The sequence below is a fragment of the Ahaetulla prasina genome, chromosome 4, assembly GCF_028640845.1.
Source record: "Ahaetulla prasina isolate Xishuangbanna chromosome 4, ASM2864084v1, whole genome shotgun sequence".
NCBI classification, from domain to species: domain Eukaryota; kingdom Metazoa; phylum Chordata; class Lepidosauria; order Squamata; family Colubridae; genus Ahaetulla; species Ahaetulla prasina.
Genome location: NC_080542.1, coordinates 136754592 through 136781990, shown reverse-complemented (window position 1 = coordinate 136781990; position 27399 = coordinate 136754592). Strand labels below are relative to the sequence as shown.

The 27399-nt window shown below is 37.0% G+C and overlaps 1 protein-coding gene across 2 annotated transcripts in view; it reads right to left on the bottom strand.

The window, feature by feature from the left end:
* The window catches only part of ESYT2 (extended synaptotagmin 2), an 82265-nt gene that overhangs the window by 12229 nt on the left and 42637 nt on the right, over positions 1–27399 (bottom strand). Inside the window, exons 7-14 of one of the 2 annotated variants that reach the window (XM_058179752.1) lie at positions 25551–25606; positions 16760–16880; positions 15533–15709; positions 12824–12906; positions 12106–12154; positions 10204–10293; positions 7967–8062; positions 2391–2453 (exon numbers count right to left, since the gene is read on the bottom strand). In XM_058179752.1, the coding sequence (XP_058035735.1) occupies positions 2391–2453; positions 7967–8062; positions 10204–10293; positions 12106–12154; positions 12824–12906; positions 15533–15709; positions 16760–16880; positions 25551–25606 (735 nt within the window). The remainder of the gene's footprint in view (positions 1–2390; positions 2454–7966; positions 8063–10203; positions 10294–12105; positions 12155–12823; positions 12907–15532; positions 15710–16759; positions 16881–25550; positions 25607–27399) is intronic. The other variant, XM_058179753.1, reaches the window with a different exon arrangement.

Sequence of the window (27399 nt, the reverse complement as noted above, 5' to 3'; positions counted from 1 at the left end):
TGTGTTTTTGAATGAATTGGTTTAAGGTGCTCCACCTTTCATCCTTAAATAAGCATTTCATTCCCCCCCACCCACAACCAAATTAATGAAGCAACATCAGAAGAAATGAATGAATGTTGCAGTCAGGAAGCAAAAGGGGGATATGGAGAAAATGCAAGCTTAGAAAGCTAATCTTACTTATATGGAATGATTAAGCAGAATGTCAGAATCATAAAACATTTGGAGGGTAACAAAAGAGATGATATGCTATGGCTTCTGTTATGTTTACCTAGTTTTCTTACTAAAACTAAAGAAGTAACTTTAAAGAAATCAGATTATGAATGTCTGTTAATAAGCTCCCTACCAATTTCTCAATTAAGAAAGGAGTTAAGAAGGAGTTACATGAGTTAATCTGAAGCATCTATCAATGCTGTTAATACATTAATTAAATTATTAATAATTAATTAATTTATAAACAGGAACTCCAAAAAAGTAACACGATTAAAAGAGAAGTTAAAACAATGTTAAGACAAAAGTTGCAGACTAAAGACATAGGTATTCTTATCTCAACACATTGTTTTGAATTTTTAAAGGGTAAGCCATATTTAGTTTAATTTTCCTAGCAATCTGCTTTTAATTATTTCTCACTGTGAATTTTTTTAAAATTGACAGAAAATTCATTCAGATTTTCTCCCAGATTAGTTCCATTTCTGAAAATTATCTTCAAGGGCAAAATATGAGCCATAGGGATCTTCACCAATATTATCCTCTCTTATATTACGTATTTTTGAATATGTATGCAAGAGGGTCTCAATCATGCCTTTATTTGATCAAATGTATTGTTTATTGAATGTTTGGCCTGTTCGATATTAACCTGTTCAGATACTTATTCCTTCTTATTTATGTTTTTCTTAACTTTATCAATTTCTGGTTTTCAAAATGCTTACGTAAAATTTATTTACTACTGAATGGCAAAACTGATGGGACAGGCAAAATGTCTCTCAGAAAATAATACACTACTCCTTTAATATAAGCAGAACTTGTTTCTAACAGTAATAGAAGTAAGATTCAAGTCTTATTTCTTGCCTCAGGAAACAGGGAGGCACATTTCTTTTTTATATATGCTACCAATTAAGTTTTCTACAGGTAGGGAAAAACAGATACGTAGTGTCTATATATCTGCTTACAGCTAGACTTTCAGTTTAACCAGCAATTCTGAGCTGTGCATCTGCACAATTTATAAACTACCAGCTATATTCTGTGCTGTCAGCATCTTCAAAAAAGCACTGCTCCTACTTTCCACATTAGTGGCAGGGCTAAATTTAGTTTTCCACTGGCAACTTGTCTTATTAATTCCAGGCTTGTACCTACAGTGGTGATCCTGAAACAAAAGGGAGGGAATTAATAAGCCTACAAAGGGTTTGTGTTTCATGATGACTTAGTGGCCCTTATATTAGTTTTGTTATGAAGATTTTGATTGCCAATATGCAATTACATTCCAAGTTCAGCAAATATATTAAAAAGGGATCAAGGAACTTGGAAATTCTCTGGATTAAAAAAAAAAGTATCAACAGGTTTAATAAAAGCATGCTTTTGAAAATATATTGGACATTCAGTACTATTTTAGAAGAATTAAATAATTTTTTTAGAATAGAATTTTTTTAGAATAATTTTTTTTTTATTGGCCAAGTATGATTGGACACACAAGGAATTTGTCTTGGTGCATATGCTCCAATTACTATTAATAGTAATAATATAGCTGGCTCTCTAATGCCAACTTTTTAAAAATAATTTTTTATTAAAATTAAAGATTGTTTCGATAATTTATTCACTGAGTATTGTGCCTTGTGATTCTTGACGAGTATATCTTTTGATGTACACTGAGAACATATGCACCAAAGACAAATTCCTTGTGTGTCTAATAACACTTGGCCAATAAAGAATTCTATTCTATTCTATTCTATTCTATTCTATTCTATTCTATTCTATTCTATTCTATTCTATTCTATCCTATCCTATGTAGTGCAATCACTGATGGGATTTGCCTTCTACTCACAAACAAATTAATGTCATTGTGTCCTGATCTAACTTTGTGACACTAAACTCATATCTCCTAGATTCAAAATATTTGAAGATATTTTCTATTTTTTAAGATTGCCTTTATAATTTTTATAAATAACTCAAGGTGACAAATGTATTTAATCCTTTTTCCTCCTCCTATTTTTCCCATAACAACAACTGTGAGATGAGTTAAACTGAGAGTGAGTGATTGGCACAAAGTCACCTAGACGGCTCTCATGCCTAACTCACAGGCACTTGTATAGTATTGTATCTTCACCACTAGACCAAACTGGCAGCCCAGAGTCTTTATTTAATTTGTGATTTTAAATGGAAAATTATATCACTTTTACCTTTAAGACTTTCTGAACAGCAGACTTCTTCAAGGCTTCTGGATTATAATCTAAAGGATTATGCTTTTAAACCAGAATAAAATAAACATACGGAGAGTTAATATGACATGCAACGAAGCAGTTCCAATTGGTTAATTAAGGACAGGACAACAACGGCAGACCAAACAAACGTTCTCAGAAGAAAGAGAAAAATGCTTGAACATTACTTACTATAAAATAATTTGATACACCATTTTTTTTCTTATTCTGTTTTCAATTACAATATTTCATTGACTTTTTCCAGACAGGCTAAGATTCTCCTATTTGGAATAACTTTTTTTTTCTATAATGCTTCATTGCATTGGATTTGATAATATGGATACAAAAAGTGGAGTAGATCTAACTAGCTGATAATTTTCATTAACAATTTCTAATTTTATTTCAGAAAAACTGCATCGTCGTGAGGCAGGCAAACTATAATGAATTAAAACTATAATGAATTAAAACTAGCAATTTCAGAAATTAGGAATACTTAAAAAGAGAGTGAAAGGGATTCTAGAATTTCATTTTGCCTCAATTTCTGAGATGGAATAAATACACAGTTCTATCCACCTTTCATCTAAATTGCTAGGCAAGGCATGCTAACTAATTCAAAACAGGAAAGGGAATTCTCTGTCCTCAGGAATAACTGTTTAAAATTTGTCTGCAGTGAATCTTGTTTTCAATGGGAAAAAAATATTATCAAAAATATTATCAAATATTATCATATGTCTCAATATTATATATCATGTGGCAGAAATAGTATACCCAAAATTGACAGAAAGTTTATATCTGATAAACTGAAGAGTTGTTGAGCATTAAGTTTTTTAACTAAGAATGAATTTACTTCTAGATTGTTTCACTCCGTTTAATCACCTAAATTTTCTCTATATTTTTAAGGTTTAGATTAGATATTTTAAACAAAATATCTGCTTATCTTCTTGTCAGGAAGCCACATTTCCAAATAAGCTCCTACCCAGTATTTACGTCAAGAAATCTTGTGCGGGCTGTTTATTTGAGAACATTGTTATTGTAAAGATGAACTAAAGGCTGGCACTTTTGCCTTGGGGTGTGCCAGCTCCCATTTTTTCTAATTAAACAATTCTAAAAAAAAAATAAGGTCAGATGGGCAGGGAAAAAATGTAGTATCATAAATTTATTGATACTCATTTTTAAATAAAGGAACTGTATACAACTAATCCTTGACTTATAATCAATTACTTAGCAACCAAAGTTTCGACAGCTCAACTAGGTGTACTGTATACTTATGATCCAGATTCACACTTCCAATGATCAGCCCCCTCTACAGTCTCCTGACCACATTTTGCAGGTTCCTGCAATCATCTGACTGCATTTTACCCCGATTTTGCTGAAAACCAGCATTTTTTTTGGCAAAACTGCACCCCTAATGAATAATTGCTTAATCACTGTAGCATTTCTTTAATGGCTAGAAATAAAATGTGTAAAATCGGGCTGGTCACATGAATGGCCTATTTTATGATTGTTAAGGCCATAACTTAAGGACTCCTTGTATTATTCTCTAAATTTGTCCTTAGGTTTATTAAAAGTAAATCAGGTATGCTCATTGTATCCTCTGTTTGGCTGGCTACTTAAGTATTGTTAACAACTTGATGCAGCACAATGTTCTTTTAAAAATAGTTCCTTTTCTCTATTCTTTTAAAAGCTTTGGGCTTTTAGTAGTTTTATGCTGAATGTAGTAGTAGTTTTATGCTGAATGTCTATTTGCCTAGACTGGAAAAAGTCTTCTCTTTCTTTTTTTCCCCATGTAATTTCTTAGCATTTAATTTTCAGCTCCTAATGGTTCTTGTTACAGTATTTTCTTTGAAGGGGTTCACACATGTAACAGGCATATTCAAGACTGCCATGAAATTTTGCCTTACACTGTATTTTTTTTTATTTTATTCTTCTCAATTTAGGATGAACACCATAGCTGCTTTTGATGAAGAGGAGCCAACGGTATTGGAATAAAAATAACAGATGACAGAGATGTTTGCGGCTTGCATGCCACTGTCATGCAAATGCCATAATGCTTATTAAGGAATCTTTAAGCTATAAAAAGAGAAGGAACTGTTCCAGTTCCACAAAGAAAAAAAAAGACAAGGTGAAGTTTAATTTGGGTCAAGTTGCTGTTAAACGTTTCTTTTTCTGATCAACCTTCACTTCTGGACCACATCATTTCAATTGCCTTAATAGAGTTAGAAGTTTTAACAATGCACTGCAACCAGGGTTTAAGGACTAATAGCAAAATGAGAATTTAATTATGACACACTGTTTTGGTATTATTACATTTGAATCTTTCCAACTTGAATCTAACACACAACCAGGCCTTTTCCCCCCCCACTAATTTCAGAAACTCAAGACAATCAAGATTCTCAAAGTAAACCCAATAATAAGATGCTACAAAATAGGAACGTAGATGGTTTGCAAGCTTGAAATGATTGTGCAATGTGAATTCACAACCCCTATTTTATTTTATTTTTGTAACTTTTTCAAAGGCTGTCTTTGCACTAGCTGTTATCTCTCAGCAAAATCTATTTTAATATGCTCAGATGGAAACGCCTAACTTATGGGTCCATATTTTAATGACAAAAGGCTGCACAAGGAGGTGTATTTTTTCTGTAACACATATTATTCCAATTTTAATTATGCAACTTGAACCAAATTAAAGACCTTCTGGGCCCTTATATATGCCACACACAATACTTGCACTTACTTTCCAAAACAATTACAAAGTATGTCGATTTTTACAATTCATGACCACTTCATTTCTCTGCAAGCGTCACATTTCTTCAAGTAGCTAACTGAGCATGCTAGTCTCTGAAAAAATTAGCAAATTTAGCTGAGAAGCTAAACTAATTAAACCACTGAAAATGAAGCCAAAACAATATAAACTTCTAAAACCATGCACTTAAAAAACAAAGTACTGCATGCTCTTCCATTCCAATGTTAGGGCAAAGTGGGGTTTATAAACACCAAGGTTAAAAAAAAGTTATTTTTCTTTTTAAAAAAAACAAAGGAACATTGAAACCTGAGAACTCACAAATAGCGATCTATAGACTGAGGTAGTATTTTCACAAAAGACTAGTCCCGATGCTCTCCTCTCTTTTAAGTATCCACACCCAAATTTTCCCTCGTAGATACTCTTTAGAAAAATGCAAACGGAAGGAGAAAGCAGAAAGTCATAGGATTCTGGCAGCCTGAGGCTCAATCAGCTTTATCATTAGCATAGATACAGAAAAGTGAAGTACTGAAAATCATACAAAGAAAGGATAAACCAATAGCGCTTTTTTCCATTATTGATCTAGCTTTATTGACATTTCCAGGCAATTTTTTTTTCTCCTACTGCAATTTGGGGCATTTTAGCTACAGATACCACTTGCACAACAAAATCACACTTTTCAATAATAGCTTTTTAGTTTACTCATGCATCACCTTTTCATACCAGACATCAATAAGGTTGCTATCCATTGTAAATGGGGGGAAAAAAAGGTTTTCTGAATATATAGAAGTTGCTCTTAATCTGTATCCATTCTGCACAAAAGGAAAAAGCTTCATTTCTCTTAAGAAAATTTTAATTATGTATATACTATCAAATGATTATGATACAATGAGACCCATTATTACATACTGTTTCTTGATTTTTTTAAAAAGTATTCTATTCAAGAGTTCACTTCCTGTTATTGAGGGTACTGCTTATAAGTGCTGTGTGTTTAGAGCTGAAAGCATTGTTAGACACCCCACACACCCACTTCATGGTCTGTTTCTGTTGCTCCCGTCTGGGAGGTGGTTTCAAAATATTTCTAGCAGGACTTCCAGAATCTGTAACAGCTTTGTTCCCTATGCCATCCGTCTGACAACTCGCGAGATTCATTTTTCTCACCATGTACATGTGTACATCCAACAAGACTGTGTTGTTTCTCTGTGTAACATAGTATATGTAGGTATATCCATAAATTTTGTATTTATTGGTATTTATTTGTTTTTGTTTCTCATGTTTATGTAGTGTATATTGGAGATGGTGATCCTTTGAGAGCTGTATGCAATGAAATTTCATTTTAATTTATGCCGATTAGTGTACATTCAAAATGAACAATAAAGTTGTTAATCTATCTATCTATCTATCTATCTATCTATCTATCTATCTATCTATCTATCTATCTATCCATCCATCCATCCATCCATCCATCCATCCATCCATGTCACTTTCTTCAGTGCCACTGTAACTTTGAACAGTTACTAAATGGATCATTGTAAGTCAATGATATGATTATAACTGTATATGTATATGATTATTCACTGTTATTATTTTTTATCAAAGAAAAGAATAGAAAAGTTTTACCAGAACAAGTTTTTAAAAATATTGCCGATCAAAAATATTGCAGTTCCTATATATACACTATTATCATTGTTACCAACTTCAGAACCAACTAGTGTTCAGGAGGAATTCTGTTTTTGAAATAGCAAAATTGTAATTAGAAAACTTCATGACCATTGATCTTTGTCTAATATTTTATCTTCAAATCACATTAGTAAACTTCATTAGGAGTTTCCTTCCTAAAAGCCAGATGAAGAAGGCAAATGTATGCTTCGTTACAAACATCACATCCTTGGATTTATTTGGGGACCTTTCATTATTTTTTATTTAGTCCTGGATAAAAAGGCATTAAAAGACATACCATGATTTACAGTTTAAATATATGGAATTTTCTGTGAAGCCCTCCAATTATACATATCTGAGTTCTCTCTGTACAGAAATGAAAAATCTGTACAATTGGGACAGTGTGTGTGGGCACATTTTATTTTTACAAAGTGAAAGGTGTTTCCACAGCTATTCTGGGAACTGCTATTTGGGGACCGTAAACAGATCTTTTAATTATAAGCTTGCAAGCATATGTGGGAAAGCATTTACACCAACCCTGCTCAAACATTTATATATATGAAAAATAGTCTAGAATAGCCAAAAAAAAAAGTCATTTTCATTAGCAATCCACAACATCAGAAGCTGGCTTTCAGTTATCTCTACTGATCTGCTACAACAAAGCATGATTCTTCCTTGCTCAGATCATCCTAATATATTGTTTAGATTTTAAATATTTTACCTTAAATGAGATTCCATTCACAGAAAAAAAGAGCACCATTTGAAAGCAAATATGCACACACATGTCCTACAGCACCATAGCTCCAGATTTAGAAGCGTATTCATTCGTTCGAAGCTGGAATTGACCAACTATCTATTTTTTTCATTTCAGAAAGTGTCCACAAAATCGTAAGATTACCACATTAATAAATGCTGTAAATTTATTGTGAATGAAAATGGCACTGTTCTATAAACGTGACTAGATTACTGATCCTGCAAAATAAATTCAGCCACAAGGTATGTTTATCATAAAAAAATTATCAATGTAATGGAATGCATGAGCAGAAGTAATTAAAACATAATGTGACTAGTGAGGCAAAGTGGCACAGTAGTAAGCAATGTGTGACCAAAGAAAATTAGGAATCACTCAAGAGAAGCTTCATTATCACCCAAAACTTACTGGCAGATTTCGTGCTGAATCCAAATAAAGAATAAGCAATGCTGATGAAAGCCCATCGTCGGCTTGATCTTTATCAGCTCTAATGCTTCTTAGCACCTAAAATCATAAAAATATCATTAAAAACTTTAGTTTCGTACTTTGTCTCTAGCTAAAAAGAAAGCAAGTTATAAAATGCAAACTAGAAAATAAAAGTGTAATTATACATAATAATTTAAAATTAAGTATTACTATGTCTTATATATCAAAGAACGAGATAGCCAACTTTTATCCTAAAGTAAAATATTTTAATTATTTCCAAACTTAACCAAACTAGATTTGAATAAAAATTTATCTGAAAAAAAATTCCGCAACGTGAGAATGTTTTCACTGCCTTATTCTTGCTGCTAGTGCTATTTCTAAGTAAGTCCATGGAATTATTTTTCAATAACTGTAACTGTTCTACATATGAGAAATGATATGAAAAGCAAAGTGAATACTGAAGTCCTTGAATAAACTTGCAAGTGTGAAGAAACCCACTCAACTGGGAAAGTAAATGACATAAAACATAAATCTGCCATTTGTGAAATGTTATCTAGAATCAATGCCTTCTATTGTTCGATTCATTGCGTCATGATGATCTAACATAAATATTGAATATATTATTTGTTTCTGCGCTTAATATAAAGACTTCTCAACCCTAATAAATTCTTTTTGCTTTGCCTGAAATACTTATGGTTTGTACGGGGGATGGGGGAATATGAAAAACTCTACATAGTATTTCTCTCCCAAATTCAGGGACTAAATTTTTTCAGGGCACTTGGGTACTTGAGTTTCTTATGTTCCTGTTTCCATAATTTTTTATAGACATAATCTATGTATAGAGATAGAGCTTTTTAAAATTAGCTTCTGGGTCCATTGTTCAAAAGTATCCTTCAGTATGTCCAGTGTTAAAATATTTTGCTTCATTCTGTAAGTCTAGTTGGAGTGTTCTTCCCCTTTAATTGTAGTATTTAGTTCCTTCTAGTGTCCAATTTTTAAAGTTTTATCTTTCGATTTTTTTAAAAAAAATAAAACATATAAAAAATGGACAAAAGCACTTTCCCAGAGGAAGGTTTCTTATAATTAATTCCTTATAAGTGAGTGTGCAGCATATGGATTTAGTACCGTATATACTCGAATATAAGCCGATCCGAGTATAAGCCGAGGTCCCCAATTTTACCCCAAAAACTGGGGTAAACTGGGGACTCGAGTATAAGCCGAGGGTGGGAAATGAGGCACCTACCGGTTGGGGAAACCTCCTCTCAGCTGAGAAGGCTGGCGGCTCCCCCGCCCCGCCCTCTCACTGCACCGGCAGGGCTTCCCCGCGCCGTCCGGTAAAATGTGAAAAAAAAAAAAAAAAAAAACTCGAGTATAAGCCGTATATACTCGAGTATAAGCCGAGGGGCTTAAAAAAAAAAAAACTCGAGTATAAGCCATATAGACCCGAATATAAGCCGAGGGGACGTTTTTCAGCACAAAAAACGTGCTGAAAAACTCGGCTTATACTCGAGTATATACGGTAAGTAAAAATAAAATCTTACTTCAAATTTATCTAGATCCTTATTTATTTGTAACTTTTTAAAATCACTCTCTTGCTTTTATTCAAAAAAAATTTAAAAAAATTCTTAAACTTGAAGTTAAAATTCACCCAGTGTTATAAAACTTGTCAATCCAAAGATTTCTAATAGATAAAAACAAATTAACACACAATTTCTGAAAGTGATGAGAAAAATATGCAAATTTAGTATTCTTTCAAAGCTGCCAAGTATGGTTTGAGCAAGATGGTTCTTCCCTCATCTCCCAGAGCTCCAGATATACCAAAGGCCACCATCTTTCAGTCTCCTCATGAGGAACAGCTGAATGGAGTATTTGTGGGCAACCTCAAGTCCTCTCCTTGTCCAGAGAGGAATTGTGAAAGAGCCAGTCTACTCCCTGGCTCCTCATTTGCCATAGTCATTGGCTCTGTTTTCTGCCAAGAAGTTTTCAGTCTGCCCTTTCTTACCCAGAGATCAAAAAGCAAGATTTCCTAATGAAGCCCCTTATTTTTGACTTGCTGAGAGAATTTGGTATTTTTGTGCCTAAATAAATCTTTGGTTTTATTCTGTGTTCTTCTAGAAATAGAGCATATCTAAATGAATGTGGACAACCACACATATAAAGACGTATTTTTAATGACAGCCTCTTCAAACGCAAAAAAAAAAAAAAGTAGACAAATATACCTGGTCAAGATTTTCAACAGTAGACTTCAACGTGAGCCATTCGAGTTTTAAGTGTAATTTTCCTTTGGAGACTTCATCCAAAGTAAACCACTGTAAGGAAAGTCCATAAAGTATCGTAAGAACCAAAGCCGTTTGCTGCAAAATTTACCAACATTGCATACAAATTCCTGGGCGAAGCCAACTAAGGACACTTCATATGAAAACAGCTAAAGGCATTGTAGCTGACAGAATAAAAACATTTTATCTAACAGGCAATAATTGTACTGATTCCTGCATTTCACCCAGAAAACTATAGTAAAATTATTTGATAATAAAATACATGTAATGACTTTTTAGAATTAAGCATCTGAATGTTTAACTTAGGACATCTCAAAACACATTTAACAGGAACTTTTACAGCCGTCTGCAGCATCCTGCAATCATATGACCACATTTTATGATTGTTTTGCCAAAAACTGGCCCTTATTTCTGGTGTTAGCTAAGATCATGTCCATAGCAAACCACTGGTTTGCTTAACCACAGCATTTGTGGTGCCGCGGTGGCTCAGTGGCTAGAATGCAGTATTGCAGGCTAATTCAGTTCACTGCCTGGAGTTCGATTCCCACCAGGCTCAAGGTCAGGGGTGTCAAACTCGATTTCATTGAGGGCCGCATCAAGGTTGCATTTGACCGAGAGGGAGAGGGCATGACCAGGGTGGGTATGGCCAGCTGGACATCACCCAGGAGGAGCTGGGGGGATCCATTGTCTCCAGCAGAGGAAGGGAAGACCAGGGAGAGTGCCAAACCCTTGCCCTCCAGAGCAGCCTTGCTATCTGCTGGTGGCCAAATTCTAAGGCAGAACTTCCCTTCCTTCCTTCCTTCCTTCCTTCCTTCCTTCCTTCCTTCCTTCCTTCCTTCCTTCCTTCCTTCCTCCCTCTCTTCCTTCCTTCCTTTCCTCTTCATTCTCCTTTCTTCTTCCTTTGCCTCTTTCCTTCTTTTTCCTTCCTTACTCTCTTCCCATTTTTCCTTCTTTTTCTTTGTCTTTCCTATTTCCCCTTTCTCCTTTCCTGTCCCTTCTTGATGCTCAAATACAAAAGGGGAAACATTTCTCCTTTCATTTTGTTTTGCTTTTGGTTTGGTTTGCTACCCCTCTGCCAGCAAAAACAGATCCCAAGGGGGGGCACGCTCTCCCCCGGGCCCCATTTTCAGCCTGGACTGTCTCCTGAAGCCCTCTGCCAGCAAAAACGGAGTCCGGGGGAGACATTTTCACCGGCAGAGGGCTGCTGTTCAGGCCAAAACGGGGCCTGGGAGGGCTGTGCACTCCATTTTCACTGGCAGAGGCACTATGGTCCATTCCTTCGCCACTTCCATGGCTGCCCCTTGGGCCAGGATCCAGCCCGCTGGCTTTCAGTTTGACACCCCTGGTCAAGGTTGACTCAGTCTTCCAGCTTTCTGAGGTCGGTAAAATAGGACCCAGATTGTTGGGGGCAATATGCTGACTCTGTAAACCGCTTAGAGAGGGCTGTAAAGCATTGTGAAGCAGTATATAAGTCTAAGGGCTACTACTATTGCTATTTGTTTGATGACCATGGATTCATTTAACAACAGCAGAGATTCGATTAATGTCCACTGCAGAAAGGTAATAAAATCAAGGTGGTCACATGACAGACCCTCTATGATTGTCATGTCTTATGACTTATAGCTCTTTATGGCCGTAAGACTGCTTGTATTCCACTCCCATGGCTTTTGCCTTCAATTTCACTTGTTAACACAAAATGCTATAATCAAACTAAGAAAATCTATTCAAGGAAATCTGAAACCTTTGCTGAAATTGTAATCCAGATCCAATATATGATTAAGCACTGCAGATTTATTGTATGAACCTTCCTTGCCACTGTCCTCCCCAGGCTGAATAGAGATTTACCTCATCTATGTGACGTTCCTTTTCAACTTCAATTAAGTCTATCGTCAGGCTAAAAAAACACAATGCAATGCATTAGAAGACCATTATCTGAACTACAGAACCTGAAGCTGGAATTTTGTAGCAGCAAAATGGTGAATACACTAGAAAAAAACTGAAAAAGCAATTCTTAACAAAAAGAAGGATATGTGATTGAGGTATGAAATAAAGCTTATCTTGTTTTAAGAACTGTGAATAAGATGGTAGGGTCTGCTGCAGAAAACTTTAGGTCTTTGAAGCAGAACAAGATATTGGGAAGGAGGGAGAAGAGAAGCAAGGATAAACAGTTTTGTGATTGTCTATTCCTTTACGTAGTAAAGGCCAAACGTACTGTATATTCAAAATGAAAAAGAACCTATGTGCATTAATTAGAGCTGTGAATGACTATTTCTACTACAATCAATATTGCTTTGCTTTCTTTTCATGTGGTATCTTTTAAAAATGTTTCTACCAAAAGTATTACTAACTTTTTGAAGGCACAGAATTTTGCATACACTCAAGTAATAATAGAAAAACATAGGAAATATATATATATATATATATATGCCTGCTAGCTTCTTTCTGACTCTTAGAGCTTACCTTTACGCTTTCATTTATGGACTGATCTGGATAGTAAGATTCCAGGATAGGATTTCAATTATTATTATTTTTTAAAAAGGTATGCAAATGGCTTGATACTTACCTTCCTAGAAAGTCATCCTTGTCTGGATCTTCATCAAAGAGTTCAATCTCCAAGTCTTGTCCTGGATGTTCATAAACTAAGGCCTGGAAATATAACAAACCAGATAGCCAATTCAGTCTAAATGTATGACTTAGATTACAAGGTTTTTAAATTAGATTAAAAACATTAACAGATTATTGTCAAATATACAATGTTTTCTCTCTGATGTGATTAAAAATTTAGGAAGCCTCTTTCTTCTGTGAGCCCAGGGCAGTACACATGGGTTTTTATACTCATCTTTATCTTATAAAACTTGTAAAGATAGATTGGGTTAGTAATTCTATCTCAGCCCAAAATTATCCAATAATGTCCATGATTAAGCAGGATCTTTAATCTGAGTCTCTCTTGCCTTAGACTAGTATTATACTATAGTATTCACTCCAAACCATTCATTTACTGGCATTTCCACGGTTTTTATGGTATAGATCAGTGGTTCCCAAAGTGGGCGGCACTGCCCCCTGGGGGCGGTGGGATGACTTAGGGGGGTGCTAAGAGGCAAGGGGGGTGGCAGAGGAGTGCTGGAGGTGGGCCCCTCACAGCCTTGCTGGCTCACCCTGCCCCTTGTCCTGCCCCTCCCCACTACTATTTATTGGCCTCACAGCACACTGAACCGTTTGTTAAATTGCTGGTTCGCCCGCTCCTTGCCCTGCCCTGCCCCACCACTATTTATTGGCCTCACTTGCAGTATTGCACAGCTTGCCTTAGTGACACACCAAGACATAGCTGCAGCTATTCTTTGGCTCCTTGACCATGTGGCCCAGCCTGCTTTCCTACCTTTGCCGTGGCCAAGGACGCAGTGGCCTCCCACTCTGCTCCCAAATGCCCACCTCAGACTGCCCCCAACCACTCCAGCAGCAGACTAGGCAAGTATAGCTGAGTGCTGCCCTCGGGGAAGCGGGGCTGGGAAAGATGGTCGACCTGCGTCCGCCCAGCTGCCAGCCACAGCCTACCCCCATCCAAGCGCCTTGCTAGTGGCTGGCAGCCACGTGGCTAGTAAGGCGGTTGGACGGGGTGACTAGTGGCCACAAGCCTCTCACTATCCCATCCAAGCGCCTCGCTAGCTACATGGTCGCCAGCCACTAGCGAGGCGCTTGGATCAGGTAGCCAGTGAGGCACTTGGATGGGATAGCCAGGCGCTAGCTACCCCATCCAAGCGCTGCCACATTTCTCCCCTGAGGGGAAGAAGGGGGGTTGAGGGGTATGGTAACATTCTTCAAGCGGTCACGGTCAGATTGTGTTCACATCTGCAGAAGGAGGGCAAGAAGAGGTTTCGAATAAAGTGGAAGACTGTTGGACCATGGGACCGGCAAAGGGGTTAGGGGGGTGGGACTCTTGGGGTTTGTATAACTGGGAAAAGAATCCGGAAGTTTCAGTTTTGGAATTTCACTCATCGTGTGCCAGTTTCCTTATGCTAGTAAAGAACTAATGACAAGGTTCCAGAAAAACCTCTTCTGCATAAAAAAAACTCTGAAGCCATTGTCTTTCAAAGTTCTTTACTAGCATGAGGAAACTGGCACACGATGAGTGAAATTCCAAAACTGAAACTTCCGGATTCTTTTCCCAGTTATACAAACCCCAAGAGTCCCACCCCCCTAACCCCTTTGCCGGTCCCATGGTCCAACGTCTTCCACTTTATTCGAAACCTCTTCTTGCCCTCCTTCTGCAGATGTGAACACAATCTGACCTTGATCGCTTGAAGAATGTTACCATACCCCTCAACCCCCCTTCTTCCCCTCAGGGGAGAAATGTGGCAGCGTCTGGAAACCTACAGCCTAGTATGGTTTCCAGGCCTGACACAGCCTTCTGCTAACCTAGGAGGACTGTCCTGCAGCCACCTCCCACCTGTGTGGTGCAAGCCTACCCTACCCCATCCGGTTGCTCGGGAAGACGCGCAACTTTTCTCCACCTCAGAACACTGGCTGGCCCGGCTGCTGCCAATGCTCCCTGTCATAATGGGCTCCAGGAGGAGGAGGAGGGACGCCGTCTGCCCCATTGTGAAGCTCAGTGAGAGCAGCCAGAGCCAGGCACAGTTGGGTGAATGCACACACAGTGGAGTGCAGGTCTAAGGTGCCGCGTCCAGAAAGAGAGATGAAGGAGAGAAAGAAAGATGAGGGGGAGAAAGAGAGATGAAGGCGAGAAAGGAGGGAGAAAGAGAGATGGAGAGAAAGAGGGAAGAAAGAGATGAAGGAGAGAAAGAGAGGGGGGGAGAGTTGGCCACGCCCACCCAGTCACATGACCACGCCCACCCAGTCACACGATCACCTAGCCACAGAACCTGCAAACCGCTATTCGAACAATGCTATTTATAGGGGGTGGGAGCACTGAGGATGAGTTTGTAGCACCAAATGGGCGGCGGACTGAAAAAGTTTGGGAACCACTGGTATAGATCTAATATGAAATTGCAACTTGCTAGTAAAACACAGTTGAGGAAATCAGAGACAGGGTGAGAAAGAAGAACATATACGAACTCCAAGGCTTATTTTTATACTAAACTTAACTTGATATTTTATCTAAACTGTTCTACTAAAGTGCAACAGCAATTTTTCTCCAACAGTTAAAAAAATCATTTAAGATCAACATATTTATAATAGAATTATATGATATCAGTCTTAAAGGATCTAAATGCTTAAACACATTTTTCAAAACTAATATTGGGCAGTAGTTTCATACCTCATAAACTTCATTCCACTTTGGATTAAGATTTTCTTTGATAACTTTGCTTTGGAAAATTTGATTTCCCACTTGAATGATTCCATAAGGGTCAGATTTTCCTTTAACAAGTCCCTTTAAGTAAGTATCTTTTCCCTCAAGATCCTGAGCTTCAAGGAAGTGTATTCTTAGTACACCCTGAGAAGAGGCAAGAAAAGTTGTCATCATTCAACATTCAGCAGTAAGATATCATCAGCATAACTGAATGTTGTTTATGTCCTAATGAATTCTCTAGATTGAAAGCTGAATTGGTTCTTTTTTAAAAAAAAGTTATTATGGAAACTAATCATAGTAGCTATGAATTGTTAAACCTATACAGGTAGTGAGTAACTAAAATAAATGAAGGCATACTTCCTCCTAATTGTATCACTTTTAATAAAGATGTACAGTAAGAAACAGTAGCTGTGTGTGTGTGTGTGTGTGTGTGTGTGTGTGTGTGAGAGAGAGAGAGAGAGAGAGAAAAGCATCAAGATACAGCAGTGGAACTGAAGCTCTCCCCCACTCTTTGTACACATGTGTGACATCCGCATATGCACTAAGGGAGTGGGCTTTTAATCACAACACTGTAATCTCCATTTTTACTTTTTTGATGCCCCCGTGCCCGCCTTTGCCTTGTGGACATTGCTGAGACTAGGATAAAGGAGAAAAAACGTCACAGAGATAAGTTGTCATTAATTTTATGTTATTTACATACATCTTTGTCATAATTTTAATAATAGTAGGAAATGAGTTCGGGGGGGGGGGGAAACCCAACAATTTCTAGATGTATCTCAACTACAGAGACCAATAAAACCAAATACTTTGCATGTTACAGGCATTCAGAAATGTGTCACTTCTCCAGTTTCTTTCATGCTGCCATGGAAATCTCTGGATGGAGGGGAACCACTTGGATTAGCATCTCTTAAATGAACTGGAAGAATCCACCCAACTGGTTACAACCCACAGTGTCCAGACAATATCCCAATGGTGCAGAAAGAAAAGAAGCTTTCTGCTGTTTTGAAATTTAATGGTCCAACAATAGCTTAAAAGCCACATTCAAAGAATTGTTACCTAGCTGCTAGAAATGTACTATTTGTTCAGTATCTAGATTTTAAGTTCTTTTATAACCATTATTGTCAGAGATTGTTCTGCAAACACTTCGATAAACAAACATTTTGTTCTGTCAAAATATTATGTTAAAAACCTTACCTTTGGTATGGGGAATCGCAACTGAGCAATCTGCACCTCACTGACAAAAGGAACAGTGATTCGATTTGGAAGCACTAGATAATTAGATATTATATCTAGTATTATAGTGTCAGATAATCCACTAAGTGAAAAAAAAAAATCAATGAAGTTATTTTAAGGTTAGCATTAATTACACATGCTGCCATTATCAAAACTACATACAAACTGCACTTCTAATACATAGCAGGGCAGGAAAATAAACATACAAGTTGAAATTCTCTATTTCAGTTTAGTCTTCTGCTCAATCAGATTTCTATTTGCGGCGGCGGGGGGGGGGAATTGTCTGGGATATCAAACCATCAATATATTCATTCTTCAATACATTTTCATCTTCCATTTCACAAACCAGCTATACAATTTACAAACTTTACAACATGCCTACGTATGAAAACATCCTGTCCTTGTCTTCCGTGATTTATCATCATCTTTTACAGAATTCTACAGATTTAGTTTATATGGTATTCAATGTTGCATAAAAAAGGCTATGGATTGTCTCCATTATTTAGGAAGGAAAATAACAGAAAACAACCAGCCTATTAAATTGAATCATATGGATAACAAACAGTCCAACCCATCTCCCTTTCTTGCAGAACATTTTCAGGAGAGAAAGAAATTTTTGCACAGCCCTATTCCCTTTAAGCAATGATGCTGACGTTGATGATTTGCTTTTACAAATGATCCAAAAATGGAAGTAAGCCCAAAGCATATATGAATTTCATCAATACCTTTGATCACCACAAGATGGAAACAGCAGTTTAGAATAAGACAGATGGCCTTATTATATCTGTATAAACCCTATTCTTCCTTCCTGCATCAACTTTCATCATAATATATGAAGGGCTACTGATTAGTTCAAAAGGTTTCTTATTCTGCATTTTTGTTTCTTACAGTGCAAATAGATGAAGCAGTGCTAGTTTAATATTCACCACATATAAAAGCTATTGTTTTGTTTTTAAAGGCCAAGCAAAACAGCAATTAAAATAGGCTGTCAGTTTGACTGCTTTATTGTTTGCTTGGCTGGAAATCATATCAATCCACTCCATTAGGACTTTTATCATATTGTTTATAACAAATATTATGAAGTTAAATTAATTATGGCAAATATTACAAAATTAAATAAATTACAAAATTAAATTTGGGCTGCCATAACCCTAACCTTAATAAAATTCATTTATTTATTTATTTATTACATTTCTATATTACCCATCTCCCCTACAAATGACACTGGACAGCTTACACGTTATAAAAACAAATAAAAAATTAAAAGATTAAAATAGACATTAAAATGCTATTAAAAATTATGCTTAAAAATAAATATTACATAGTTAATTGTGGAAAATATTATAACATTAAATTAACAAGGGTCCTTGAGTGGCTCAGACTGCTAAGACACTCTGTTATTAACAGCAGCTGCTTGCAATTACTGCAGGTTCAAGTCCCACCAGGCCCAAGGTTGACTCAGCCTTCCATCCTTTATAAGGTAGGTAAAATGGGGACCCAGATTGTTGGGGGCAATAAGTTGACTTTGTATATAATATACAAATGGATGAAGACTATTGCTTGACATAGCGTAAGCCGCCCTGAGTCTTCGGAGAAGGGCGGGATATAAATGCAATTAAAAAAAACAAATATTATAAAATTATGTTAATATATGGGCATGCAACCATGAATATTTTTCCCATCACCTTTTTGGGAGAAAGGCATGGGGGAGAGAAATAAGAATGTAATAAAGTGTCTCCAGATGACAAATTAGGAAATAATGAAGTCAATCCATTAATTCTAATTAGGATATCTTTTTATAGAATTGGTATGAGTCATCTCCTTCCCTGCCCATAAATACTATCCACAGACTCCTGTTGTCCTGTATCAAGCCAGGAAGGAAAACAATATAAAAAGGCTGGGAAAAACACAAGCCTTCCAATATCTATCCAACCTAATACGCTGGCTGCAAAAAGTGGAATGCAGAGAGCAGGCGGTGTCTATGTGCAGATGTACGTATGGTATAATATAAAAGAGAGATTATTGACAACAGGGATGGAAACAGACGAAAGAAAATAGTCAATATTGCGCTCTCATCAACATGAATCCAACTCTGTTTCTGGAGCTCCCCTGGATTTGCAAGATATGTGTTTATAGCAAAATCCTAGTTTTAAGAAAACAATGCTCTGATCTGGCTGGTATCAGATCAGCTCACAGAGCAGCAAGTATCTTGGGATTTAAGTTGTTTACATGAAATGCAGCTAGTTTAATTGTAAAACATGCCTGCAGTCTGCCCTTAGTTACTTTCAAACCGCTCCTAAATTAATGCATACTGACAAATTTTAAACAATATCTGGTATTCACATCAGAGCAGCTGTCAACAATGAAGACTAATTAAACTTCCCATTGTGGTCAACGCCTGCCTGCTTTGTCTTAATCTCACCCCCCCCCCAAAAAAGTTGTCGATTTTGATATTTTCCTTATATAAACTAGAGATCCATCTGCCTTTGAAGTAAAAGATTTCTGGATGGATCAGGAAGGATAGCTCCACGAAGCCAGCTTACTTGTGGGTGAATTAAATTTAATTAATGAATTAAGATATTTATATCCCCCTGTAGCAGGAAAAGCTTTACTTTAGGTTAACACATGTCACTTCTAGGTGCCACAACTCATCGGATTAAGCTAACTACCAGAAGCAGTGCAATTCTGTACTCATTCAAACATTGCTAGATCATCAACAGGTGATTTGGACGCTACATCTCACTGATAATTCAAAAGAGGCCAGTGGCCAAGCAAGAGGTCACAGCAGACACTTTTTATTGTAAGGGTGATGAAAAGGGCCAGTATGTAATTATGAAGACAATTGTGCAGATGCTTATATCTCTATTAAGGGTGCATCGAATAATGTCAGCCACTGTTTTTGGATTTCATCCGCTACGGTTGGCTGATTGCAGCTTTGCTGATTGATGGTTTCACTTCTTGCTTAGTCTATCAGTGTGATGCCAAGGATCCTACAGAGAGAATGCATTTGGAAGGTTTCCAGGTTTTAGATTTCTGGCTATGTAAGCGTCCACGACTCAGCTCCATAAACTAGCAATAGTGGTATCAGTGAACGAAACGGTCATGGTTTAGTTTATACAGTTGGGCACCTGATGATTAAACAAAATGTTGTGGCTTGTCGGCTGCCAGCCCCTCCAGCAGCCGAATCACATGAGGAGGAAGAAGCGTGGGAGTCAGGATCAGCATCAAGGCAACCTGAGAGCTCTGAGGGGGAAGAGGGAATGGAGCTGTCAGAGACAGAAAGAGACGGAGTCTGGGCTGTCTGTTAGACCTCAGATGGAGTCAACAGCCCCCAGGTCTGGAGCTGGCTGATGAGGAACAGCTGGCTCCAGTGCCTGATGCGCGGATGCACAGAAGGCAGAGGAGAGGAGAGCAGTGGAAATGTGTGGGCTGATCCTTGGGACAGAAGAGCCACCACTGCTAGCAAAGCCCCACCCTAGGTCTAAGGATAAAAGACGGGGTGGAGATGAATAGATGTGGTAGGCCAGGGGTCTCCAACCTTGGCAACTTTAAGACTTGTGGACTTCAACTCCCAGATTCCTCAGCCAGCTTTGCTGGCTGAGGGATTCTGGGAGTTGAAGTCCACAAATCTTAAAGTTGCCAAGGTTGGAGACCCCTGTGGTAGACAACTATTCATCTCCCTGCCGGACAGACTTGTTAGCCTGCTGTGAGAGAGAGACTTTTTTGCCAGGGCTACTGGCACTCCTAATAAAGGAATTGTTGATTGATTACAGAGGTTTGTTGTGTTTGGGGAGCTGGGTCAGAACAAAAAAGCTGCTGGGGCAGTACTGATTTGGTCTTTCATTTCAGCTGTTAAGGCACCACCATCACCCACCACCCAGTAATATGAAGCTGGCTTGATTTTTAAAATTTTAATTTGTTTTAATGGGTTTTAAATTTCTGTAATTTTATAGGGTGTAATTGTATTTTAAATTTTTGGCCAATTGAATAAGTTTTTTAAGGGTTGTTCTTAATATTGTATGTGGTTTTTTTTGTATTTTATTTGGTTGTTCACCGCCCTGAGTCCTTCGGGAGAAGGGCGGTATACGTTAAAATATTATTATTATTATTATTATTATTATTATTATTATTATTATTATTATTATTATTATTATTATTATTATTATTATTATTATTATTATTATTATTATTATAAACTTTGAATTCTTGTACTTTCCTAATTTGCATTCCATTTAAATCTATGACTGCTGGCAAGCAATCAGTGGAAGGTACTTTTATCTTTCAGATAATGCTCTGTGGAAAGGACTTGCTGCTGAGAGAATTACACGTAAGATCAGATGGTTCCTGTGGCACACTTATGATACCTCAACCTGTAACAGTCACATCAAAAGTCAACTATCAGAGGGTTTCCCAGTCTGCATAAGGGCATGTCAAGGATGTGTCTTATCACATTACTATTCAGCATGAGTAGTCCTCAACTTATAACCACAACTGGGATCAGAATTTCCATTGCTAAGCAAGGCTGTTTGTTAAACAAGTCATATCCATTTTTATGTCCTTTTTGGACATGGTTAAATGAATCACTCTAGCTGTTAAGTGAAGCACATGGTCCTTAAGCAAATCTAGCTTCCTGATTGACTTTGCTAGTTGGAAAGTCTGGCAGGGAAGTTGCAAATGATGATCATATGGCCTCTGGATGCTGTAACCATCATAAATACATACTGGTAGCCAAGCACCGGAATTTTGAACATGTGACTCTTGGGATGCTATGACAGTCATAAATGTGAGGACTCATCCATGTCATTTTTTTTCAATAACTTCAAATGGTCACTGAACAGGCAGTTGTAAGTTGTAAGCTGAGGCCTACCTATATGTCACCAGAGAAACATTTTCAAATAAGTGTGAAATTCATCATTGACCTTATATATGCAGATGACTACAAATACAACCAAAAATATAGCCCAATAAATATAACCATCAGAATTAGCTGTGAAATTGTTGCTACATTTATTTAGGAAGCTTAATTTCTGTTTTTTTAAAAAAAATTCACTAGTGTACTGTCAATGGTCAGATAAAAGCAGAAGATGAAGCTGAAATATTTCAACCTAATTAAATACCTGCAACATGCCTCAACATACTAAATGCAGTTGATTTTGTGTAAGATCTGTGGAAATGTACTCATCAATTGTATAGAATGGCTTCATCACTGAATCTCAAATATTTTCCACTTCAGGTCTAAAAATCGTTTGACTGCAACGCAAGCTGGAATAACTTACTGTCTTTCTTTGAAAGCATGACCCATCTAGAACTTGACAGCTAGAATGAAAATAGCTTTTCATGCATAAAAACATGTTGTTTTCTTCTGCATGTTACAGTATTAAAGATGACAGCAGATGCTGATTCATCCAGAAACTGAACAGTATAGAAATCTAATTTTGCTACTGATAATTATGTAAACCTTTCCCCAATAAATATTTTTCAACAGTCTAAAACTAAAACCCAATCTATCCATTAGTCTGCAACTTGTAAAATGATTTAATAAATTAAAAATGCCATTCACAATCCTATACAAATAGTCCTCAACATACAACAGTTCATTTACTGATCATTCAAAGTTACAAGGGAAAAAAGTGACTTCCAAAATTGTAGCATCCCCACAGTCACCTGACCAAACCTCAGACCCTTGGCAACTGACTCATATTTATGACGTTTGCAGTGTCCTGGGGTCATGTGAACCCCTTTTGCAACCTTCTAATAAGCAAAGCCAATGAGGAAACCAGATTCATTTAACAACCATATTACTAATGTAACAACTGCAGTGGTTCACTTAACAACTGTGGCAAGAAAAATCCTAAAATGGGGCAAAACTCACTTAAAGGTTTCACTTAACAACAGAAATGTTGGGCTCCATTGTGGTTGTAAATTGAAGACCACCTGCACATTGCACCATTTAACCCTTTTACAAACTGCAGGCTTTTATTTGTGTACCAAGTTAAAATCCATGGAGATCATCCAGGTCAAAAAGTTGTAAAAAAAAAACGCTTTTAAAAGGCTTCTCTGGCGATCCCAGCTGAGTTGCCTGATCACCAGAACCTTTAAAAAACATGTTTTCTACAAGCTCTTCTGGCCGAAGAGGTTGTTAAAACAATCCTTTTAAGAGGGTCTGGGCTGCGATCAGGTAACTTCAGCTGGGATCGTCAGAGGAGCCTTTTAAAATCTTTTTTTCCTCTGGCAATCCCAGCTGAGTTGCCTGATCATCACAGGCTTTTAAAATAATTTTTTTACAACCTCTTACAACAGCCCCCGCCTTTGCCCACCCAAATCGCCCTATCCCCACTTACCTAATTGCTGCTTTTTTCGGGCTTGCTAAGCCTTACTTCAGCTGCTACAATCAATTGCATCAGCTAGCAACTAAATCTGCCTGCCTGCAATCCATCTCATTGGTGAGCAACTCAGTCTACCTGCCTCCAATTGGGTAAGTAACTTAGGGTGGGGAGTCTTAAAAATAGTTAATTGGGGTTCTTTTAAGGAGTTTTTTTTAGACAGCAATTTAAAGTTAAGGAAGTTTTAAATTTAGCTGCTTTTATCTAAAAAATATAAATAAAATAAAATAATGAAATATTTGTGCAGCTTTCTGAAATTTGGTGTGTTTGTAGTGTTTCACTCAACTATACAAACACACAAAAGCTCACAAAGCTGCATGTGGCATTGTGTGTGTGTGTGTGTGTGTGTGTGTGTGTGTGTGTGATTCGGTTGTGTTGTGTTGTGTGTGTATAAAGTGTGAAAGTTGGTTTTTGAGCTTTTTGTGGCTGTATGAAGGGGCTGTTGCAGGAGCCATTTTAGGTGAAGTGCAGCTGCTTTTACATTGTGTGTGAGTCAGTTGTATTGTGTTGTGTGTAAAGTGCGAAAGTTGGTTTTTGGTACCTCTTATTGTTTTGTGTACTTTGTGTACTTTTTATTATTTTATTATTTATTGTTGGCCACACCCACCCAATCACCTGACCACCAAGCCACATCCACCAATTAAGCCACGCCCACAGAATAGGTAGGGAAAATTTTTAGATTTCACCACTGACTACTACCAGTGATATCACAGGACAGTATTATATAGCCCTCAGAAGTTGGAATGCCAGATTGTAGCGAGAGGGTAAGGGAGGCATAGCAACTTCCCCTACTGACTTTCCAGAAACTGACAGATAAGGTTGCAAACAATAACGAAATAATACTGTAAGTGCAAGCCAATTGGCTACGGCCCAGACTGCATGACTGCAGGGATTTTGGGACTGCCAGAGGACTGGCCAAGAGCACCATTTGTTCTGCTGCTGTACCATAGACTTCATAGAAGTCTACATAGACTTCTACAAAGCTTTTGACTCAGTAGTACACGATAAACTTCTCCTAAAACTAATATTCTATGGCATCTCAGGACCCCTTCACAAATGGATATCTGCTTTTCGGTCTAACAGACAACAAGTGGTCAAAATTGGCAATGCCTTATCAAATCCTGTTCCTGTCAAGAGTGGCGTTCCTCAAGGCAGCGTCCTTGGACCAACACTCTTCATACTATACATTAATGATCTTTGTGACCATATCTCAAGTAATTGTGTTCTCTTTGCTGACGATGTCAAACTATTTAACACCACAGACAATACTTCTATCATTCAAAACGACCTTGATCATCTAACCGCTTGGTCTAAAACTTGGCAGCTCCAAATTTCAACCAGCAAATGCTCAGTCTTACATATAGGAAAAAAGAACCCAAACACTAAGTACATACTAGATGGACATTACCTTACAGACGACCCCCATCCTATTAAAGACCTTGGGGTTTTCATGTCAAATGATCTAAGTGCCAAAGCCCACTGCAACTACATAGCAAAAAAAGCTCTAAGAGTTGTAAACCTAATCTTGCGTAGCTTCTTTTCCAAAAACACCACACTACTAACCAGAGCATATAAAACATTTGCTAGACCAATTCTAGAATACAGCTCACCTGTTTGGAACCCTCACCACATCTCTGACATCAACACAATTGAACGTGTCCAGAAATATTTTACAAGAAGAGTTCTCCATTCCTCTGAAAACAACAAAATACCTTATCCCACCAGACTTGAAATCCTAGGCTTAGAAAACTTGGAACTCCGTCGCCTTCGACAAGACCTAAGTTTAACTCACAGAATCATCTATTGTAATGTCCTTCCTGTCAAAGACTACTTCAGCTTTAATTGCAATAATACTAGAGCAACTAATAGATTTAAACTTAATGTCAACCGCTTTAATCTAGATTGCAGAAAATATGACTTCTGTAACAGAATCATCAGTGCTTGGAATACTTTACCTGACTCTGTGGTCTCTTCTCATAATCCTAAAAGCTTTAACCAAAAACTTTCTACTATTGACTTCACCCCATTCCTAAGAGGACCATAAGGGGCGTGCATAAGCGCACAAACATGCCTACCGTTCCTGTCCTATTGTTTTTTTCTTTTCTTCTTCCTATATATATATATATATATATGCTTATACCTCCTATATTTACTCATATATATGTTTATATACTATATAATCTTTTTGTATGATACCTACATATATTGTTGTGACAAAATAAATAAAATAAATAAAATAAAACCATTGTAACTTTGAATGATCACTGATGGAAAGACATGCATGTAACTTTTTGCAAAAATCTGAAGAACATATATGCATACTAAGTTGTAAATATCTATAGAAATAAATTCATTCAATTTTGGCTTACTTGAGTCCTGGAATATCCAGAAGATTGGTCAGTCCTGTCCAGTTAATTTCCAAAAGCTGGAAAGATTTAAAAAAATGATATTAAAATGTTGCTTAGAGCAACCACAGCTTAAGAAGCAGGACATGCTGATGGTCAGGAGAATTTCAGCAAAAATTCTAAAACTGAGAAAACCTTGTGGTTTTAACTTTTTATGTACCAATGATTTAGTTAGAAACAATATTCTTAGGAAGTGGTCTCCAGCCTTTGCAACTTCAAGAAGCCTGAAATTCAAGCTCCAGAATTTGAGCATGTGCTCACTGTGCCTCTTGATTAGTTTAATGCATTTCTATGATTACCTATTAAGATCTTTCTCTGAATAACATGTGTTGACTTGTCCATGGTTTTCCCTTTCACAAGCCAACGTTTTCATTGACTTCCAGGTTGCAGATGTGCAATGTGCCCTATTAAGAGTCTTGCGGACAGAGGGGAAAAATGTTCCCTTTTCCCCAGACATAGGAACTTTTTTCAGTGATCTAAATTGTAGTTCATTGACTTTCTCCAACTGAAGGATTTAAATTTATATGGGTAACAGTCAACTACCCTATGTATTTGTTAATTAGGAAAAGCGTGTATCACTGCGGACTTCTTTTCATAAACAGTCTACTAACTGTAGAACCAATATCTGGATTGTACATTTAATGCAGAAAATACAGTATCTCACAGATCAAGTACAAAAAGTTAAAGAGATAGGTTTTAACCTAAACTGTTAATTGACCAGTTTCTGATGTACAGAGAATATTTATATGCCTTAAAACAGACAGTTATATGCAATTCCAGTAGTAATCTCAAATCATACAGGCCAGATATAGTTTGATGCCTTCTATCTGTCTTTCGAGGTATTTATGTCTAAATCAGGACTTTATCCTTTTTCAGTTAGTAGGCCCATTTAGTATTTTGAGAAGATATTGTGAACAATCTTGCGAAATAGCTGCAGAAAGGGCCTTCCCATTAATGTAACAGCTACCATGGGAGATACATCCAATTAAAAAGAACTAAGGAACAAATGGTTACAATCATTCCTAAGGGATATTCTCTACTTCCCATTTATCCTTGTCTTTCTTCTGAACAAGGCAGATATACTTGCAATAAATAGACATAAACACACACAAACATAAACACAGATAGGCACATAGTATAACAACTCAGCATTTTTATGTACTAAGAATATGAGATGCATCAGAGACCCAGAGGCAGCATTGACAGCAAAGATTTGTTGATAGCTGGCACTTTGCTTTATGACATGCCAGCTCGCTTTTTTATTTTTAATTAAAAGGGCTTTTTGAATGTAAACAGATGGAGGCAAAGTGTATGTTAGGTCCCAATGGGAATATCAGTGGCTCCACTGGAAAAAACAGTGAATCCACTGGCATCAATGCAAGATTTACCTATAACTTGCAAAGTTTAAACTGTTTTTACAATAAAGGCTTGTTCATTATACCTTCAAATTAGCCCAAGCTTGAAAGAGAATTTGCAGTTTGCAAAAAGCAAGTTTATTCACCAGTATGAACTAAATATAGAATTGTCAAAATCTACTAGCTTAAATAAAACACATATATGTGCAGTTTGCTTGAAATCTTTAATGCAAGAAAAGTTATAACAAAAATGTGATGTTTGTTTTCTAAATCACTTTGTGTTTGCTAAAGATATTTTAATAAGCTTCTAACATTCATACCGTCTTCTGTTAGTTTACCACGATGAATGATTTTTAAAAAAATACGAAATACAAGGCAAAAGATGCCTGACAAAAACTTTGGCCACGAACCACAGAAGACATAAGCAAATTCATTAGACAAGTATGTTCAGAACTATT